Source organism: Pelodiscus sinensis, chromosome 5, assembly GCF_049634645.1.
Source record: "Pelodiscus sinensis isolate JC-2024 chromosome 5, ASM4963464v1, whole genome shotgun sequence".
NCBI classification, from domain to species: Eukaryota; Metazoa; Chordata; order Testudines; family Trionychidae; genus Pelodiscus; species Pelodiscus sinensis.
The window spans coordinates 23,319,153-23,340,565 of NC_134715.1; the positions used below are offsets into that span (position 1 = coordinate 23,319,153).

General features: G+C 38.6%; 1 protein-coding gene across 2 annotated transcripts in view; it reads left to right on the forward strand.

Moving 5' to 3' along the window:
* DAPP1 (dual adaptor of phosphotyrosine and 3-phosphoinositides 1) overlaps positions 1-21,413 on the forward strand; it is a 57,210-nt gene that overhangs the window by 24,962 nt on the left and 10,835 nt on the right. Inside the window, exons 2-6 of one of the 2 annotated variants that reach the window (XM_075929654.1) lie at positions 503-620; positions 4,506-4,639; positions 15,412-15,542; positions 16,755-16,802; positions 20,099-20,161. In XM_075929654.1, coding sequence (XP_075785769.1) covers positions 601-620; positions 4,506-4,639; positions 15,412-15,542; positions 16,755-16,802; positions 20,099-20,161 — 396 coding nt within the window. In that variant the 5' untranslated portion in view covers positions 503-600. Of the gene's footprint in view, positions 1-502; positions 626-4,505; positions 4,640-15,411; positions 15,543-16,754; positions 16,803-20,098; positions 20,162-21,413 lie in introns of both variants that reach the window. The other variant, XM_006133781.4, reaches the window with a different exon arrangement.

Consider the following 21,413-nt stretch of genomic DNA (forward strand, 5'->3'; position numbering starts at 1 on the left):
GTCTGGAGCCCCAATTTGCAACAGTATCAGGGGACTATGTTGATAAAACTTTGATTTTTCACCTAATATGCCGCAATTGGCTCCCCCCTGCACCATTCAGTAGTAGGAAACAAGTGTCTATTCAGTCATAACACATGGGGATATTTAAAGCTATGCCCCTTTTGAGATATAACTGAACATAAAACACACTAGACTTCCTCTTCCCTCCCCACAAAAAGTCAGAATTGTGTTAACTTCTTAACTGAAAAAGTCTTAGACAATTTCTTGCAATCTTTGCAAAATTTCCAGGTCAAAAGGAGTTGTCCTGCAAACATGTGTATGTATGTGGGCGTGGGCGCATGAGAGAAAGCGTGTGTGCATGTGTGCGAGAGTGTGCATGTGCAAATATTTAGGGTTATAATGCAGAGCTGGTTGCAGCCCCAACCATGGAGTTATTATTGCTTCACATGTCATTACATGTCAACCAAAACTGAGTGAAGTTTTAACCTTTATGTTTTGCTAGGTGGTACCACGATAATCTCACTCGCCATGCAGCAGAGGCTCTTCTTCTTACTAATGGATGTGATGGAAGCTATCTCTTAAGGAAGAGTAACGAAAGGAATGATTTGTACTCGCTCTCAGTAAGGTAGAATATGGGAAAAAAGTGAATTAACTTACATAACTCTATATTTCTACCAAATATAAGCAGAGTGAAACCTTGTTGAAAGTCATACCAGGAAGAAACAGATGTCCCAACACATAAGATGCATGTCCAACTTCAGAGGTCCAGAACAGTTTGTGTTCCTGAGAAATGCTTCATTTCATGAACGGCTTTAAAATTAAACATTGTACAATCACTCATAACCCTCTATAATTGTAAAACCAATTATCTTGGCAGCTATAATAATAAAGGGAGGTAGACTAAAGACTCCATGATGAGAATTTTATGGTAGTAAACACAGCAGGTAGTCTCAGGAGCCTGGAGATAACTTCTCCAAATTACCTTCTGACCACAAGCCTAGAGAAACCAAAGAGTGCCCCCTGAGGCCCATCTCAGGTTTTACACTGTGCCCAGAGGTACAGCAATGCGTGACTGCTCCAAAAGTCAGATCCTCTGCAGATGTAAATCAACATAGCGTCAATGACATCAAAGGAGTTATGATTTACACTAGGAGAGGATGTAACTCATACTATTGAGTCTTGATTTAAGGAGCTTTAATTCCCAATCACCAGGATACAACAGGATTTAAAGGGCATGTGTTCAAGACTCAATAGTTAGGTTTGTAAACTTTTTCAGGTATCTAAAAGGAGGAGGGAGAAAACTTGTTCTCCTTGGCTTCTGAGGATAGAACAAGAAGCAATGGGCTTAAACTGCAGCAAGGGAGGTTTAGGTTGGATGTTAGAAAAAAGTTCTTAACTATCAAGGTAAGTCAAACACTGGAATAAATTGCCCAGGGAGGTTGTGGAATCTCCATCTGTGGAGATATTTAAGAGTAGGTTAGATAAATTTCTAACAGGGATGGTCTAGACAGTACTTGGTACTGCCGTGAGGGCAGGGGACTGGACTCCCCTTCCAGTCCTAGTATTCTATGATTCTGTGAAGACATTGCATGATCTGCTATGAATAATTTGCAGAAAAAAACATTTAACATACCCTTTAAATTAATAAACTAGCCATTTATGCATTGTTTGGTGTCATTGTGATATATTGTACTTTGAAACCAATGTTTCATACAGGTGCTGATCATTAACACCAGTGATTTTCATCAGTGTAGCGATACCAGCACAGATATGTTCAGTATCCACATGCTCCCAGACCAGGAGCATTGTGTGGCAGGGAATGCCTTTAAAAAGTCCCTTATTTGTACAGAGCTTAAAATAATGGGATACCAATTGTGGCCTTTAGGAAGTACTCCAATAAAAACAGTAAGTATTGATCACAGGTGTGTAAGGTAAAAAAAATATGAAAAGGAAAACACCGAGAAACATTTCTTAAAACATTTCTTAATTTTCTTAAATTTCTCAGTGGTGTGAATATTTTTACATTAGCAGAAAACATTAAGCACTATTTGAAGTGAGCTTCTGCCACTGGCAATTTCTCAAACAAAACCCAGGTCAGTTTTGCAAGACAATCTGAAAATAACGTGTAGTCAACTAATAAAATTATTGAAAAGAGTTGCTACTTGCAATAACTAAATAAATTACACATTTGTAAACAACTGATACGAATAAAATTGCTCCATAAGTCTAAATTGATAATACCTGCAAGACTCAGATATTATAAGCTTAAAAACTAAACAGAGGTTCAGGCTTGAAAATTATGTTGAAAATACTGATAAATTATCATTGGTTTTCCTATTTTATTGGCTAAAATAAAAATCACAGGTTGGGATACTGGGCCCTGATTCTTTACGCTATTACATCACTTTTATGCTGTTTTATTTCTGTTGACGTCAATGAAGTTACTCCAGCACAGGACTGATGAGTGGAATAGAGAATATTAAATTTCATTGACAACTCAGTACTGCCCAAATCTTTAGGATGCCCTGTGATTGTTTCGTTAGAGATGCATGTAATAATAACATGTTATGAAGGGACACGGTGCATATCAGCCAAAATACATGCTTTCCTAGCTATCCAACTGTTGTGAGGAAGCTATTGCATTGTGAAGGAGAAGAAGAAATGCACAAAACAAATATCTAGCAAATTCCCTCTGAGTGAATGTATCACCTGTTAGTTAGAAAGTGAAATCAGAGTAAGTCTTTGATTAATTCTATTTTTTAATTACTTTGCATTTTTTATTCTTATACTCTCTCCTATACTCCCCCTTCTCCTCTTTTCCCCACAGAAATAAAAGAGGTGGGGAAAGAAAAGGTAGGGAAAATATTTTTGTTCTGAAACAAAGATGTGGTTAATTGAAAGAACCCATGAGGGTTTTCAAACAAATTGGAAAAAAGACTGTTTCCGTCTAAATCATTCCCTGAATTTTTTTGATGAAGCTAATCAAAACAAATGTTCATTTCAAAATGAACAGTTTTAATTTTGTTCAGATATTTCTCAGGGAACACACACACAACATTTTTCAACCAGCTCTCTTGTATCTCAGTATATCACTACATATTCTCCTGAATACCTTTGATCTGTCCTTTATTTCACCCACACGTGCTGCTCTCACACTTTATCTGTCATAATTAGTGTCTTGCTTCAGTATGAAACTGTGCTCAGATATCCTTTGATGTTTAGATTGACATTTTCAGTCTGAAGCTACTGAGTGGTTAAATTCACTCACTTTAAAGAGGAACTAAGAAATGAATAGAGCCTACTCTTATTGACACACTTTATTTCCTGTGAAATTAGATGAAGAGATGAGAACATAATCTCAATGTAGCAAGAAGCCATGACAGCATACCTCCTAGTATGCTATTGGCACATGCCTTGTATGCATTATGTGCTGGGAGACAAAAGGCAGAAGGTGTTTTTAGTCACAAGAGAGGTGCTCTAAAGCCTATGAATGCACATGCTGGAGTGGCCAGCTGAGCTTAGAATATGGCTATTTTACATAATAAAAAAATTAATAAGACCCATTAAATATTTCAGGATTGAAATATTACAATACAATACTAACTAACTGATGAGAAAAGAAAATAATATTTCATAACCTCTCCCCTTTCTCCGCTATTTTGAATGTATTTCTTTCTTGTTTTCTCCACTCCTAAACTGTTCTTTTAAAGATTCCTTGGACTACCTTGGGTGTTACTGTTAATAGGACCCACTTTAACAGAGAAGAAATACCTGCTCGGATGTCTTTTATATGAACTGTTTTACTGTTTTATGGATGAATAACATACAAAAGGAAGTCAGGATTTATGTCAACAACTTTTCCTGAGTGTCATTTGTACTGATAAAATAAGACTGGCTTCCTCTGTGCATTTGTATGGGGTGTAGCACGATGTAACCTTGATCCTGATGGGGGCCTTTGGTGGTGGAAAGAAAATAGGCAAAAAATTCTCAAAACCGGCTGCCCAAAATTAAACTTTAGGCACTTACATAAAGGAAGCCTGATTTTGAAAAGGCACTGAGCACCTGTAATGCAAAGTGACTTTACAGTCAGATTAGGGAGATTTCTGGAAAAAACATCAGGCCACTTTTAAAAGTGCCTAAATGAGGCAGCTGATTGTTTGAAAATGTTATCTAATAATAAATAAAAGGTGTACACTGAGCAGAGAGATTATATCTTAAGAATTAGCAGTATTGCTGCTAACTAGGCAGGCATCCTGGTGGGTATAGCGGGAGGCTAGGAGAAAGGACTTTTAAGTTCTAATCTTGACTCTTTCATTGACTCTCAACGTGACCTTGGACAAGTCACTTAAACTTTCTGCTTTCATTACTCCTTCTGTAAAATAATTTTAATGCTTAAACTACCTCATAGTGGCACTGCAAAGTAGTAAGTATTTATATCTTCCTCCAGAGACATTGCTTACTTTACAAACTATTATATATGTGGACTATTTTCTTTTTCCTTTTAGAGCAAGAGATTCTGTGAAACATTTCCATGTGGAACACACAGGGACTTCATTCAAGTTTGGCTTTAATGAATTTTCCAGCTTGAAGGACTTAGTCATGCATTTTGCCAACCAGCCTCTAATTGGAAGCGAGACAGGTAAATGATACATGTCATATGTGTGGGGGGAGGGTAGATGGTTTTAGGGAACCGACATCAGAGAGCCATTTTTACTCAAAACCTGCTCAAATGTCTCTCTTCACGTATTATTTTGTATGTGTCAATTTTAAATGTACCAGAACTAAGTAGCTCTTAAGGATACCATCTGCTTAATCTAAACACAACCAAAAGTACGCGGGTTGTGATTTCACCAGCATGGGACACAAGCCTGTTTTAGTGTCAGGATAGAGCTGGTATTAGAGTCTTCTCTACAATCCCTGAGGCAAAAGCCTTTGCTTGGACCCACGTTGGAGAAAGGAGGGAACCAAAACTGTTTTATGGAGCCACATGGTAGAACTTTTTTCATTTGTTAGATGCAACTCTGTGTGACATAAGTTAGAGCAGTTTGATGCTGGATGAGGCTCAGAACTGTAGAAATTGTTCTCAGCAGTGAAGTCAATAGGGTTTTAGTTTCAATTTGTTCTATGTTACTGAGAACAGAGGATGACCACATGATGATGCTTAACAGTGAAATACCTGTGCTCATTATGCTCTTGTCTAAATGGGATAGGTTAAAACAATCACACATTATAAGAAGCTTCTGTTGTTGCCCAGTCTTTGCTGCTAACACAATCTTGGCTCAGGATGTATATATGATGAGAAAAGTAGGATCCTTAAATGTCTTCCTTTCCCCAGCTTTTTGCTTTTATTGGGTTAAGAAATACAGGGTTAAAACCTACAATTTGATGACAGTCTCAAAATAACTTTTAAACGTTTTCTCAGAAAAGTAGGCATGGTGGGAGGGGGATGAGAGTAGAGGAAGGAGAGAGCTATGCAACAGTTTATTTCAATAAATTATTCTATGGAGAGTTTATTTCAACTTTCCACCCCCAAAATCCACAATGGTTTCCTCATCTCACCTGCAGTTGGCATGCCCTATATTTTACCATTAAAAAGTAATTTCCTTTGCCTTTCCTTCACTGAGCCAGAGCAGCCTGGTTGCTAACTTGCTCTGCCCTAAAACAGGGATTTTTTTTTGTTTTTAAAGATTTGCTTTATCAATGTGTTATTTAAAACAAGAGAAGCACAAACTATATCAACAAGCAGCTGTTGCTTGAATGAGGTCAAGGAGAAGGCGAAAGACTCTTCCTACCAGCAGATCATAGACCAATTCACTTGTAGGGATGAAATTTAAAACACTGAGTTCAAATTTCTAGTTCTAATCCCGAGAGAAAGATGGATATATTCTAATGCTAAAAGTATAGGCTAGGTCTAGATACTAGTCACTTCTGAGTTCCAATCCTAGTTGTAGCACAGTCACTTGTGTGGCCATGGGCCAGGCTTCCTTGTTATGGTTTTCTTATCTGTATAATAAGGCTAACAGTTTTCTATCTCCATGGATGAAATTGCTAGGATTAATTAACATTTGTCAGACAAAAAACTGTTAATACGTTGGTGCCAAAAATGTAGCATTGTGAGCAAAAAAATATGCAAATAACTTGTATGTGCAGTAGCGGTCATTGTACATGCAAATGATTAGATAGATGCCTAAATGACTATTTGCAAGTGCAATTACTGTGATGACATATGCATGAATGAATATGCACTCAAACACTTTTGTATATTTGGGACATAAATATTAATCTTCTCACATGGTTTAAAAGGTTTATTTTAAAAATGCAACTATACTATGAACTGTGCTTCAACGTACTAGTTTGAAACATTCTCATGCTGCACATGAAACCAAACCTGTTTTTACAATCTAAATATACATTTTGGGCTATGAGAAGATTCTTATCTGAAGCCAGAAATATACCAGCAAGTTTAACTTTTCAAATATTTCAGATGACATATAGAAAATTATGATTTTTCCTACCTTCACTCCATGTGTTACATCCATTAGTGAATAAGGATTTGGTGCTATATGATCTCTTCAGGCTGGATCCCTAGTGCTGAATGATGTGCTTGGCAGTTGGCTTAAGACCCCCCTAATCAGATTCTGCTAGCTCTGTGAAACCCCTCTCATCTGTCTAAATTAGACAGAGCTATAGGCTGGAAATGGGTATTAAAGTATCTCACCAACAAGCTTGTTTCCACTTTTCTTTCCTATATACAGCAATATACAGGAAGAGGGAGTTAGCACCAATGCTGATTTCACATCTTGATGTCAAACCCCTTGAGCATTATTACCATAATGAACATGATTAATAATAATAGCAGCTTGTAGGGTCATTGCTAATTTATGGGAAAAAGAGAAGTAAGTTGTCTGTTCAAGCACAGGAATTATAAGAGTTACCTTTTATGCATAAGAAGGTAAATGTCATTGGGCCAAGAGAGGTGAAATATCTGGCCGAAGGTCAGAAAACAGGTCAATGGCAGAGCTGGAAACAGAATCCAGATCTGGCTAACAGCCCATGCTATCACTAGATAATGTGAGAACTTTGGCTCAGGCACTAGTGGACCGTAATTGTATAATCCATGTTTTTTATTTTATACGCTTGCATTGCATGGTAGAACTGGCAGCTCAGCAATAGGACCGAAGAAATAAGGAATCTGAATTATTTTATTCTCTGGCTGGTTTTTAAACAAAGAACTCCACAGGCTTATGCTGTCACCACAGAGAAAAACAAATCCTTTATAAAGGCTCCCCTCATCCAATTTTCATATTACAGTACTATATTTAAAAGTACAGTTAGTTTGGGCTCTAAACTGTTGTAGAGGTGCGGGGAAAAAAGTCAGACAAGCTCATGGTTCTCAAGCCTATATTCCATGTTACTAGCAAATAACTTATTGGAGCTGCTCAACAAGTTTTCAACAAAAATTTTTAAAACTTTGTGATAAATTGTCATTATCAGACATTGTCACCAAAAAGTCTCTTAATTAACATTTTTCCATTTTACAAAACTCTGGTTTTTAAGTCAGTGACATGTTTTTTTGTTTATTAAAAACGTAAAAATCACTAGCTGAAAAATCTTGATAACTTTTTTGATGTTTTATAAAAACGTTTAGCAAAAAAATTAATGAAAAATGTTTTTTAAAAAATGAAAAATGAGTCACTTGCAGACCCTTTAGAATGAAAATACATTTGAAATATTTTATTGTACTAATTTTTTTACCAGCTCTGGTATCTTGTCCGCAAGACTGATTGTTTTGTGCTCACTTTTAAACTAGTATTTAAAATTTGTGTAGTCTCAGAGTATGTCTACACTGCACACATATTTCAGAATAAGCTATTCTGGAAGAAATATTCCGAAATAGCTTATTTCAAAATAGCACGTCTACACTACAGAGAAAGCTTGAAATTAGCCCAAGGTGGGCCCCCCTAATGTGGATGCACTACCTCAATTTAGAGCCCCAGGAAGCACTAGGGAGTAATTACTATGAATGGCCCTGGGGAGGAGCTATTTCAAAATAGAAACAGTGGAGTGTCCACACTTCAGCTATTTCGAAATAGCTATTTCGGAAGAAGCATTATTCCTCGTGGAATGACGTTTACAGAAGTTGGAATAAACTGTCCATATTTTGAATTTATTTCAAAATAAGGGAATTGTTGTGTAGACCCTCGCATTGTTATTTCAGAATAATGGCTGTTATTTCGAAATAATGCTGCTGTGTAGATGTACCTGCAGTGATTTGGGCATCCCACTGAGGGTGCGTCTAGACAGTGGCACTATTTCAGGATACTTTTGGTATCCTGAAATAGCGTTTTCTGCATCTTGACAGCACGACTGTTATTTCGAACTAACAGGCATGATATTCTGAAGTCTCTGTAAACCTCATACCACAAGGATTAAGGGACATTTCAGAATAGCACACTATTTTGAAATTTGGCACTGTGTAGATAGAGCCAAATTTCGAAATAAGTCATTTTGAAATTAACTCGAAATAAGCTATGCAATTTACATAGCTCAAATTGCGTAGCTTGTTTCAAGATAAGGGTGCAGTGTAGATGCACCTTGAGTCAGGAGAGTTTGTTTCTTCTCCCTCTCGATCACCAACTTAGTATGAAATCTTAGCCAAGTCATTTAGATGTGCTATGCCTCTGTTACCTATTGGTCAGTTATGGAGACTATGAACCCAACCCAAGCCCTTGGAGATCTATGATTGAAAGCTGCATAAGGCCCTAAAATCTGATGCATGTGGGTGTTGTGCTGGTTTGGGTCCGAAGCGTTAGAATTCTAATTAGAATCTTATTTCTGTCTATAACTTCATTAGTCATAGCAAACAGCCATATACACTAATGCTGGTTTTTACCTCAGTGTTCCAATGCTCACATTTCTTTTTGTACTTTAGATAATGCAAACAAACAAACAAACAAACAAAAATGTGACTGTCTGCTATTTGATGTGCAACATTTCCTTGAATAGACTAATTGACTCAGTTATAAAAGCCCACTTCAGTAACAAGGGCAGAAGCTATACACTATCATATTTCTTTCTTCTTGCCAAACTGACAGTCTATTTGTTTGCCTTCTTTATCAATTCTCAGCTGCTGTTTTTTGAAAACCATGTGTAAACTTTGAGTCATTACATAGCATGAAAACCAGATTTGGCTTTAATCAGTTTCAACTTCCAAGAATACAGTGATAAACTGGTATTTTCCTGTTCCTTCACCTTTCAGGCTATTCCTATTCATTGGAAAGCAGAAATATATACCAACCACCCACCCCCAAAACTAAAACCACACACCACAAAAATGTCTTGCTATAGATTAAACTGGACATTTCTACTACTTTTATATTTTCTGAACTACTCTACATAAAGTATTCATTATGGAAAAATCCTACAGAACATAATAGAAAATAATATTTTGACAGAATGTTTAAATCAGTATGTGCAGTTCTGCAGCAAGAGTATAATTGTCTATGGAGCTTAATGCATTCTGTTCAGTTCTGTAGTCTTATTTTGAGTAATTGCAAATAGAGCCCTCTTGGTTCTGTCCTTATTAAATGCAAAAGCAATCTTCCATGGAGCTAGGGAAAATTAAACTGACTATGACCCTTGACCTACACCACATAGCTCAAGTTAAGCATATCACATTTGCATGCTTCCCTGAATCTGTGATCAGATGTCAGCTATTTACTTTAAATACACTTCTTTTCCCCATTCCCTCTTGCAAAATAACTAATCTGCAGAATTCCATACATTATTTACAGTCATTTTGAAAGTTTATTTTGTCTCTTTGATCTCTTTTTAAACTAGGCTTGTGAGCTTTCTAGTATTAGAAAATGCATGTGGGTAGTGAGGAAGGTTGGATTTGAAGCACTAATCTAATTTTAGAGATCTCCTTTGCTAGTGTTGTGCTGCAAACAAGCTCTCTGTTGTTTAGTCATAGATCCATGAAGGTTAGTCTGAATGACATGTGGGTAACACACTTGTATAAAACATCCTTTAACCAAGCAGTGATGTAGTAAGCAAGAATATTAATAAGTTGTGTCAAAAAGGTGGTTTTTCTACCCTAAAAATGAAGTTCAATGTTATGACATTTTAACCAAGTCATGGTGCTATCCCAGGACAAACTGATCACCAACAGAATAACATGTTCTTGTTTTATTACGGCAGTGAGACCCACTGGCTAAATTACCAAACTGGAATTCAAGGAATATGGTTTTTATTCCTGACTTTATTATTGATTCAACTTTATATTGATTTCAATTTCTCTATCTGTACAATGGGTATAATAATGCTTATTCACTTCTATGAGATGCTTTGGGACATAGATAAAAATCAAAGTGTATCATTATTGTCTTACATTTAGAGAAAATGGAAGCTCCTTTTCTGATTACCAAAGGTACAGTACAGTCCTGAGGTATTATTCCTATATTCCTATAATCCTACTGGAGTAAGCACATAAAATAGAGGCACAGCTGATCTATCACTAGCAGACCTGATGTTTCTTAGTTTTTTCATTATTTTGAGGAAAGGTGACAAGTTCTATCTGAGATACATCTAACCTTATTAGCAACCAGGTTAGCTACTTGGTAAAGGCTTTAATGAATTATGTGAGCTGTGAGAAGCTAGGAATGTGATTTGAAAGCCACCCTGAAAGGAATTTATCTTTCTGAAAAGGAAGGGAAAAAGCCAAGAAAAACCTAAAAAAGTCAAATACTTACCAGCTGGAAGGCAGAGAGATACAACCAGCTGTGGTTAACTACTTATAGCCACAATGGGGCCCTAGGGCGTGCAGCTGGTTCTTTCCTTTGGTTTTAAAGGGTTGGCTACTACCATTCCGGGAATGGACCATATAAAATAAATGAACCAAGTGTGGAGAAAGACAGGTATAACCAGATATGCTAAGAGAAGGCAGTTCAGTTTAATTAATAAAGACTAATTCTAAGACAAGTTAAGTTATTAACATCCAAAAGATTAGGGTTCTTAGGATGAGATACCAGTGAAGTCAGATTGTTTACGTTATAGATATTTATGTTCTTCTATTCTGTTAAATTTGAATAATAAATATATGAATTTACTTTTGTTTCACCATTGCTTTCCTGTTTGTTTTACTTTCTTCTCAAGCATTTTACAGGTGGACAGACTGTAGCTGAGTCAGAATATGGCCAAGACAATAGGCTTAACAAACCTCTTCTTTAACATCACACCTACAAACTTAAACCCCTTCAGCTGATCACAACTGCTCAGGGCTGTCATAGTATCACTTATAGTGACTCTCTTTTGCCTAGATCCTGAAAAAAAATTAATTATATGTTTAGCTTGATATCCCAAGCAAACCTATAGATTTAAATAGGACTAATTTCAGTGTATAAAATTGGGCTAGTTCTATTCTTATAAACATTATCATTTCAGCATTGTTACGCATTGTGTTTTTTACACAAAGTTTGTACCACCAAAACAGATACAGTTATACTTACAAAGAAAGTGCTGTTTCTGGTGCAGCTAGTTTTGCTTGGGAACAGGTATAACTGTTGCCAGTATAATATGCTGTTATGTTAGAAGGATTTGCCTATATAGGTCCTATCTAACTGTTTTCTAGTGTAGATGGTGTCGTACCTCGGTGTTCTCATACCTCGGTACCTTCGGAAGTCTGGACTGTCAGTGTCAGCGTCGTCTGGTCAGGGTCGTCCTGGCGCGCTCCTGACAGGACCTCTACTCCGTTGATAAACTTTCGGCTGCGTGCGTAACAATCGGTACTCCCTTTATCTAGAGTGTTAGACCCCATGCACTTGGGTCAACACAAGAGATCTCTGAGAGGCCCCGGAAACAACAGATGCAGGCAAGGTTTGAAATCAATCGAGCAGGTTTATTGTCAAATGCGAAGCTCTACCAGTTGGTAACAGAGATCAGTACAATGTTACACCACTGGGCACTATGGCCCGCGTTGACAAGGTACCAACACCGGGCAGGTCTATTGCCATATATCAGATATTAACAGCAGTTAGTCAAAGTTAAGCTACTGTGCATTCTGTAAGTTTAGGCAATGACACCTGCCGTTCAGGCGCCTAGTGCGCCCCCCCCCCCCCCAAGGTTGGCCAGAGAGCACCCTCTGCGGTGTCCTTTTATAGACAGGTACAAACAACTTACATCATTTCTATACGTACCAGGTTACCACCCTCTGTTGCCTAGTTACCACCCCTCACCTTACGGAAGGGGGGCTTACTTACTATCCTTCATGCTGTCAGTTCCGACCTGGTCCTGAACCTAGGTCGGTATGTGCATTAGTTTTTAGGGAGTTTTTGTACCAAGACATTTCTTATTAAGATGTTCCATTACTCCCCTTTGGCTTACAGTCTGTACCCAGTGCCTCCCTGTGTCCTTCCATGCTCAACCTAACTTACACAATCGCACAGTTATCAATGGGGCCTCTTTCTTGGCTCCTGTTACTGAACCAAAGTCTTGATCACTAGATTGCAGGCCTGTTGCTGTTTTCACGTTACAGGCTTCTATTTAGGCCTGCTGACTCCATGTTACTGACCCTCAACTTACTACAGATGGGATCTTGTGTATTGGGGATTGTACTTTTACTTTGCTGAGCTTCCTAGATAATCTGACCAGGATGCTGCAATGCTCTTGTTTTATGCCCAGTCTGCTGGAATTGGACACAAAATAAAATAGATTTTTTCCAAGCATGTTAAGCATCGAGTGACCCCTGACTCTCCAGTCCTTATGTATCTGGAGTTTTGGGGCCTTAGGCAGCAGATGTTTCCCTTAGTGCCCTATACTATAACTGGTTCAGCTGACATCAGTACCTGCAGCACTCTGGGGCTACTTCTAGACTGGCATGATTTTCTGCAAATGCTTTTAACTGAAAAGATTTCCGTTAAAAGCATTTTCGGAAAAAAGCATCTAGATTGGCACGGACGCTTTTCCGCAAAAGCACTTTTTGCGGAAAAGCGTCTGTGCCAATCTAGACGCGGTTTTGTGCAAGAAAGCCCCGATCGCCATTGGGGCTTTTTTGCGCAAAACAGTTTTTAGCTGTCTACGCTGGCCCTCTTGTGCAAAAACATTTCCGGAAGGGCTTTTGCCCGTACGGGAACGTCAAAGCATTTGCGCAAGAAGCACTGATTTTGGACAGTAGAACGTCAGTGCTTTTGCGCATAATCAAGCGGCCAATGTAGAGAGCTGGCAAGTTTTTGTGCAAAAGCAGTTGCTTTTGCGGAAAAGCTTGCCAGTCTAGATGCAGCCTGAGTGTTCAGGGTGGATCTCCAATCCAAGTCCTTATCAGACTTAATGTTGCTTAGCTTGTGAGCTCACAAGATCATGAGAACATGGCCAGTCAAGATTCAACAATGGAAATGAAATAACAGCTATTTTAACATATGCTAAACAGAGGGAAGGCCTCAAAAAGGTCATTTTTAGGTCTGTTTCTCTTTCACAAAATGGAAAATGAGCATTTAAAAACAATAACAATTCTGCCTTTTAGGGAATACCTCATTCATATATTCTGCAGCCAAGAGTGTATTTACTGAGGAAGTTTTATAAAATAGAATTTGTTAATCTGCTCTGATAAGCATTTGCAGTCGAAAGCACTTTTCAGCCAAGATCAGTTATAAAAAACGGGTCAGCTTTATTATTTCCATTTTGCAGATGGAAAAATGAAAGCCCAGTGAGATGAAGTGATTTGCCCAATGTCACACAGTCAGTGGCAGAGCAAGGCAGATAATTACAGTCTCCTGGTGTCTGATCAGGGGTCCTATCTATTACACCATTCTGCCCCGTCTTATTGTGCACAAAAGACTGAAGCGAACACTTCTCCATCTTTACACTAGACTTACACTTGGGTTCCTTATATCCAATACTTTGAGTTTGGATGCTTAAAAAAGGCACAGTGTATTTAAATGCAACTATGAAAACTTCAGGATACTAGGTGTGCTATATAGTTCCATCACTTGTAATGAGAAGGTTGTTATCCATGGCAAAGAATTGTATGAGACAAGAAATGGTTTCCAATTGTAAAATACAGAGTAGGTGTTTGAGAACCACAATACCGTATGTAGTGTATCTACTTCAGTTATCCTAATATTAACTAGAGCACTCAAGGGAACAAAGAAAACATTTCTTGTGTCGTACAGGTGTAAAAGTTCTCTGGTCTGCCTTCTTGGCTTTTCTGCTCACATCACAGTAGGGAGGAGGTTTATGTGACTATCTGCATGAAAACAAATTTAAAAATGTAGGCCTGGTCTGTGTTTAAAACTTACACCAGCTTAGCTATATTACTTAGGGGTGTGAAACCCCCACACCTAGCATAATAGCTGTGCTGACAAAAACACCAGCATAGACCCAGCTATGCTAATGGAAAAAGGGAGGTGGTATTCCTATACCAGCAGAACTCTTCCTTCTGTTGGTGGATTCTGCATCTACACTAGGGGCCTATGCTGGTACGACTATATCAGCATAGCTATGTCAGCATCAGCTCTACAGCATAGACAGAACTTTAGCAACTGGTTGAAGGAACAGAAGAGAGGAGATGCAGTTGGGAGCACACAAGGGAGCAGAGGATTTCAGATATAGCAGAACCAATTCAGTTCCACGATGTGGGGAGGAAATGCAGGATTTGGGTAGCCCAGAAAGGAGATCCTGACTTACATGCACATTGGAACAGAGCTTGGGAGCAGGGCAGGGCAGAGTCAAGGGTAAGAAGAATTCACTTTAGTCAGGTAGAACTGCCACTATACAGATCTATTAATCACTGTCCATAGCCACTCTACAGTTGGTGGGGAAGGATTCTTGTCCCACGTGGAAAACTTTATGTACAGTTCAGCTACTTAGGCTGTGTACTTTGGAAATTATGTGCCTTATTTTGTCAATAATTTAAATGTCATTTATGATATGTTAAAATCTGACTGTCCTCTGACCTGGGTGTGGTGAACGCTATTCTCGTAGGAACCTGTGAACACAGGAGTGCTCCAGAACGCTATGGCAGGGGTGGCCAACCCGTTAGAGACAATGAGCCAAAATAGTGGTGGATGCAGCACAAAGAGCCGAGAGAAGGAAGTTGTCGAGAAAAAAAATAGCTGCCCCTTTAAGAGCCGCATGTGACCCAAGCGGTGACCTGACCAGACAAAAAAGACGGTCAGAGCAGGGGAATGCAGAACAGTCGTGGGTGAAGGAGCCGAGCTATGGATGCGGGAGCTGCAATTTTTCCTTTGAAGAACCGTGGGTTGGCCGCCCCTGCTCTATGGGATACTGTTCATGATTCCTGTGCTTTCTTAGCTTTAAAAGGCTAATACGTTTTAAAATCAGACACACAGACAACTGGGACAATCATTTGTATTATCGACTTTGCCAGGTCACTCACTAGTGCTGTCTTTTATTCAGGCACCCTAATTGTGCTGAAATATCCATATCCCCGGAAAGTGGAAGAACCTTCCATTTATGAGTCTGTCCGGGTTCACACTGCAATGCAGACAGGAAAAACTGAAAATGATCTTGTCCCGAGCGCTCCTTCGGTAAGTCACTCTTCTGTTATTAAGTCTGAGTGTAACACATCCAGCAAAGCAAGCTCTAGACTAGCATGCACTGATGATCTGCCCTTTAAAAAAATGGTTATAGCCAATAAAATCACAAGTATATTCAACTGTTTTATAAAATGCAATAGCATAGACATCTTTAAAATAATAGTACTGCACTTGTAATCCTAATTTAAGTTTGGCATTTAATTACTATTTAATTACTATTCCATATTCCAATTGTTATTTGTCTAAGTATAAGTGTCCTGTCATACCCCCCAAAGGTCCTTTGCATATTCTGTGTTGCCTAGTTCTGGAACAAAAACCTAATTATATTCTAATCACCAAAATTGGCAAGTCCATAACCCATACTATCTAAATTAATAATATTAACCTTCTAAATCAGGCAACACTTAGTTCTGTAGTCCTGCCTTGAGTGCAGGGCTCTGGACTAGATGACCTTCAAGTCCTGAACTTTTATGATTCAATGATTTCCACATGTCTCAAAAAAGATGATGAAAAGTCAGGCCCTTCATGAAGTTTCAAGGAGTGAACCTCAGAAGTTTAGTCACTTTTGAAAATCATAGCCAAAATTTTGCACCCAACATTCAAACTGTAGTTAAACAGACGTTTTTGCCTAACCAAATCAAAAATTCCCTAGTGTATTCTTTTGTGTTACACATGTTCTGTTCATATTTTACTCATCTTTAGTTGGCCGGGCTTTGGTGACACATAGCGATTACTTAACCAAAGCAAATGTGTCCCAGTTCTTTGGGCTTTTTTAATGTTTCCAGAACAGTTTTCTACATGCATAATCCTTTTAGCTGGTGAGATCTATTACAGTACTTAAGTACTATGCTATGTGGCAGCTAGGTAAATGGTTAATTGCTGTCTATATTTACTGCATTTAGGTCATTATAGACTATGAATAGACGCTGACCTGCACACACTCACAAAAGGACAATTTGAACCCTTGTGTAAGAGAGAATTCACTCCTTTGAAGTCAGTAGAACGACTTTGGGGGGGAATTTGGCCTACACCATGGGGACAGCATAGAAATTACACATGCATAAAGATAAGAAGAGTGGTTGTGGGAGCTATCTGTAGGAGAGTGAACTATTGTTCGATTTTGTTTTGCTCATAATAAAAAAGGAACAAAATATAAAAACACCTCAGCCTTTTATTTTGATCCATTTTCTTGGTTTTTTGCAGCTTGGTACAAAAGAAGGATACTTAGTAAAACAAGGCAAAATAGTAAAGGTAAGATAAACTTTCTCTGGTTAAATATCCTCTATAGTGAAATAAGAAATAAATCATTATGGAGAAAAATAGAAACAAACTCTGGCAAATGAAGACTAAAAGTATAATTAGGCAGGCCAAAAAAAAATATGAAAAGCAGCTAGCAAATGATACAAAAACTAATGATAACTATCAGGAGCAGGATGTCTGCTAACAAACGATGGAGACACTGGGCAACTGAGGTGCTAATGGAGAACTCAAGAAAAATAAGGTCAGTGTGGAGAGCTAAAATAAGTTTTGCTTCAATTTTCACTGCACAGGATATGTGGGAGATTCCTACACTTGAGCCATTCTTGTTAGACAACAAATCTGAAGAACTATCCCAGAGAAGGGATGTAAAAGTGTAGTCGATTAACGGATTAACTGATAAGCAAAAGCTTATAGGTTAATGCTATAGATTACATGCATTTCCCTCCCCCACACTTGCCAGCAATTTTTTAGCAGGCTGGCTAGCAGCCCGGCTCAGTCCTGGCTTGCATCGGGTCTGGGACCTACCCCCGCTACAGCTCTATATTTAAAGCATATTAGGAGCCAGGTGGGCAGGCAGCCCAGTTCAGTTCCAGCTCATGCCGGATTTGGATGCTCAGTCCATTCCCTAGACAGGGGCTGCTGCCACCCCGTGCCACTGCCACTATCACTGGCAGCAGCACAGAGTGACAGGCAGCCAATCCACAAGGGGAGCTAGTTTTTAAACTGGGTCCCATTGCAGACCAGCTCTCACCTGGTACCCCAAGCTGCTGTCTCTGATACTGAGGCAGCAGCACAGAGTGGCAGGGTCTTCTAGGGAGTGAAGCTGGAGTACAGTGGCTGCTGGCCCCGCCCCTGCGTACTATACACTAGTTGAGTAACCAATAAGAATTCATGAAGTTACTCAATTATTCAATTAACCGATATTTAACATGCCTATCCCAGAGAGGAGTGTAAATAGAGGTGGTTTTCAAACAAATTGATAAATTAAGCAGTCCTAAGTCTCCAGACAAGATGGTATTCATCCAGGAATTCTGAAGGAACTCAAATATGAAATTGCAGATCCACTAATAGTGGCATGTAACCTATTGCATAACTCAGAGTCTGCATCTGATGATTGACAGTATTTGTTTTTAAAATTAAGCCATCCTGGCAGTTATAGGCCAATAAGCCTGACTTCAGTGCCAGGCAAATTGGTTGAAATGATAGTAAAGAACAGAATTAAGACTCATAGATGAACACAGTATGTTGGTGGAAGAGTCGACATGACCTTTGTAAAGAAAAATCATGCCTCGCCAATCTATTATATTTCTTTGAGGGGAGGAGATAAGTCCACAAACATATGGATAAGGGTGAGCCAGTAGATATAATGTACTTGGACTTTCAGAAAGTCTTTGACATGGTCCCTCACCAAAGGCTCTTAAGCAAACTAACTAGTCATGGGATAAGAGTGAAAGTCCTCTCGTGGATGAGTAACTGATTAAAAGATAGGAAACTAAGGCTAGGAGTAAACAGTCTGTTTTCACATTGGAGAAGGGTACATCAAGAATCCGTACTGAGACCAGTGCTGTTCAACATATCCATGAATGATCACAAAAAAGAGGGTAAACAGTGAGATGTGAAAGTTTGCAGATGATACAAAATTACTCAGGGTAGTTAAGTCCAAAGCAAACTCTGAAGAGTTCCAGTGGGATCTCACAAACCTGGATGTGTGGTCAAGAAAACGGTAGATTAAATTCAGTGTTGATAAGTGAAAAGTAATGCACATTGCAAAACATAATCCTGACTATACATACAAAATGATAAAATCAAAATTAGCTATTATTGCTCAAGAAAGTGATATTGGTTTCATTGTGGCTAGTTCTCTGAAAAATCTGCACAATGTACCGTGGCAGTCAAAAAAGCTAACAGAATGTTAGGAATGATTAGGAAAGAAATAGATAAAAAAAACCCTGACAATATAATGTCACTATACAAAGCCACTTTGAACACTGCATGCCATTCTGGATATACCAGCTCAAAAAAGATATGTTAGAACTGGAAAAAGTACAGTGAAGGGCAACTAGGGGTGAGGAACAGTTTCTGTATAAGGAGAGATTAAAAAGAGATGATTGAGGGGAGGTATGATAGTGTGCGGTAAAATTAGGAATGGAGTGAAGAAAATGAATAAGGAAGTGTTATCTACATCTTCACAAAACACACATACCAGGGAGTCACAATTAAATTAATAGGCCACAGTTTTAAAAGAAAAGGAAGTACTTCTTCACACAATACCATCAACCTTTGGAAGTCGCTGCCAAAGGATGCTACGAAGGCCAAAACTATAAATGGGTTTAAAAAAGAATTAGACACTTTCATGGAGGCTAAGTCCATAGCCAGGATGGAACTCCATGCTTTGGGTGTCCCTAAATCAGTGACTGCTAGAAGCTTGAATTGTGTGACAAGGAATGAATTGCTTGATACATTTTCCTGTTCTGATCATTCCTGCTGAAGCATCTGGTACTAGCCACCATCAGAGACAGGATACTGAGCTAATTGGACCATTAGTTTGGCCCAAGATGACTTTCTTATGTCCTTGATTTCTTTGTCAGACAGTTGCTCAAAGGTCCATTTCATTGGTTTGATATTAAGTGCTGCACTATATACATATTTCATTGTTTTTTAAATCTTTCTGTCAGTTTGATCCTCTGCATCTCATGACCTCAGCCCTCAGCTGACACAACTGAGGCTGTACAGAGGACCTCACAATAGCAGGCTATGCCAATCTGGACCCTAAGGTCTATCAGTACAAGGGAACCCGTGACTTGAAGTCTCAAGCTCTGAGCTTTCCCAGTAGCTTTGATCTGAGAGGCAGAAACAATGCCTTTTCAGGCCAGGGGTCAAGGGCAAGCCATCTAATGTCGTTGAACTCCATTTTCCCATCTGTAAAATGGTGATAAAACTTATTCTTTGTAAAGAACTTTGTGATTTGTAGGCAGAAAGTGTATAGTAATTAATGTGATAATCAAGTCTACGCCTAGCATGGTGGTCAAGGTTTTCACTTTAGTGTATCTAATTCCTATTTTATATTATATATAAAATAGCCATGTTATTTTTTGGATGTCAGTCTAATTTAGTATAGGATACTTCCTGTTAAAGGAAAGTGCACTTCTGAGTATTTATATAGAGCCTCTTATAGTTAAGAACCAAAATGGTTTGAAGGAAAAGGTTGTTTGATTTTCGCTGCTGTTTTTTTTTTTACTTTGTTTTAAAATTTTCAAAAAACCCATTTGCTTTTTTTAATTTCTCAGAATTGGAAAATGAGGTGGTTTACATTGTATAGGAATGAACTTAAATATTTCAAAGACCAGATGGTGAGTAGCAAATTGTAATTTGAAATTGTTTAAAATGATCAGATCTGATTTAAATCCCTTGGAATTCAGTGGCCCTTGGTCTACACTAGGGGATAAGTTCAAATTAAGATATGCAACTTCAGCTGCGATAGTTGCGTAGCTTAAGTCAAAGTATCTTACCTTGAATTTTGGCTCTGCTCACACTGGGAAGTCAAAGGGAGCACACACTCCCTTTGGCTTCCCTTACTCCTTGTAGAAGCAGGACCACTGGCATCGACAGGAGTGCCCTCTCAGTCCAAACTAGTGTGTCTTCCCTAGACCTGCTAATTTGAACCCTGGAAGGTCAACTGCAGCTGCTTCAAGTTTATCTGTAGTGTAAACATCGCCTGGGAGTTTTAGGTGCCCTAAGCATTCTTCAGGATGGGTCCAAAATACCTCAATTTCAGTGTTTACATCACTGCAATGCGCTGCTTCCTGACCTTGTGTTTTTCATATATGCACTTGGGGAAATCACGCATGTTTTTAGCCATCACATGCGATTCAATGACAGAGTGAGTCTGGTCCCAGGGAAGCCAATAGTAGTTTTGTCATCGACTTTAGAGAATAATTGTAAATATTACAGCCTAGTAGATGTTTAATAGCTTGGCCATAACCTGAATACAAAGCTGTTCTTTCTAGTACATTCTAAATCACTTTATTCAATCTAGTTTACCTGACAGAAACAATGTACGACATTGGAGACTGTGCCTTCAAGAGCTGAGTTTCTGAGGGAGAATGAGTGAGTCTGGGCACCAGGTTGTGCAGTTTTTGTTTTTATGCACAGCCAGTGGGAACCAGATACAGAATAAAGAAAATCTTTTACAAGCCCTTAATCACTAAGTGATCACTGAATACCACAATGGCACTTTTACTTGAGAATGCTGTTCCACAACCTAACTGAATTATTACTGGAATTATTACAGGGTTTATTTTCTTTTCCTCAGTTTCATCCCATTATTCTGAGTTACATAATATCTTTCTTCCCCTTATGGCATTCCTGGTTTCTAAACATTTACTCTCCATTGCCCTGTTTTACATTCTTTTGCCCCAGATGTAACATCCTGGATTTTTCTTGGCTGAATCTTACTTCATTTTCTACCTACGTTTCTAACCTTCCTAAGCCCCTTTATATAATCTCTCTGTTCTTGCTGGTGTTTGCAACACATCCCAGGTTAGCATCCTTTGCAAAAGTAGCCAACAAATTACCCCTGCACGCCCTTCATTCCAGATCATT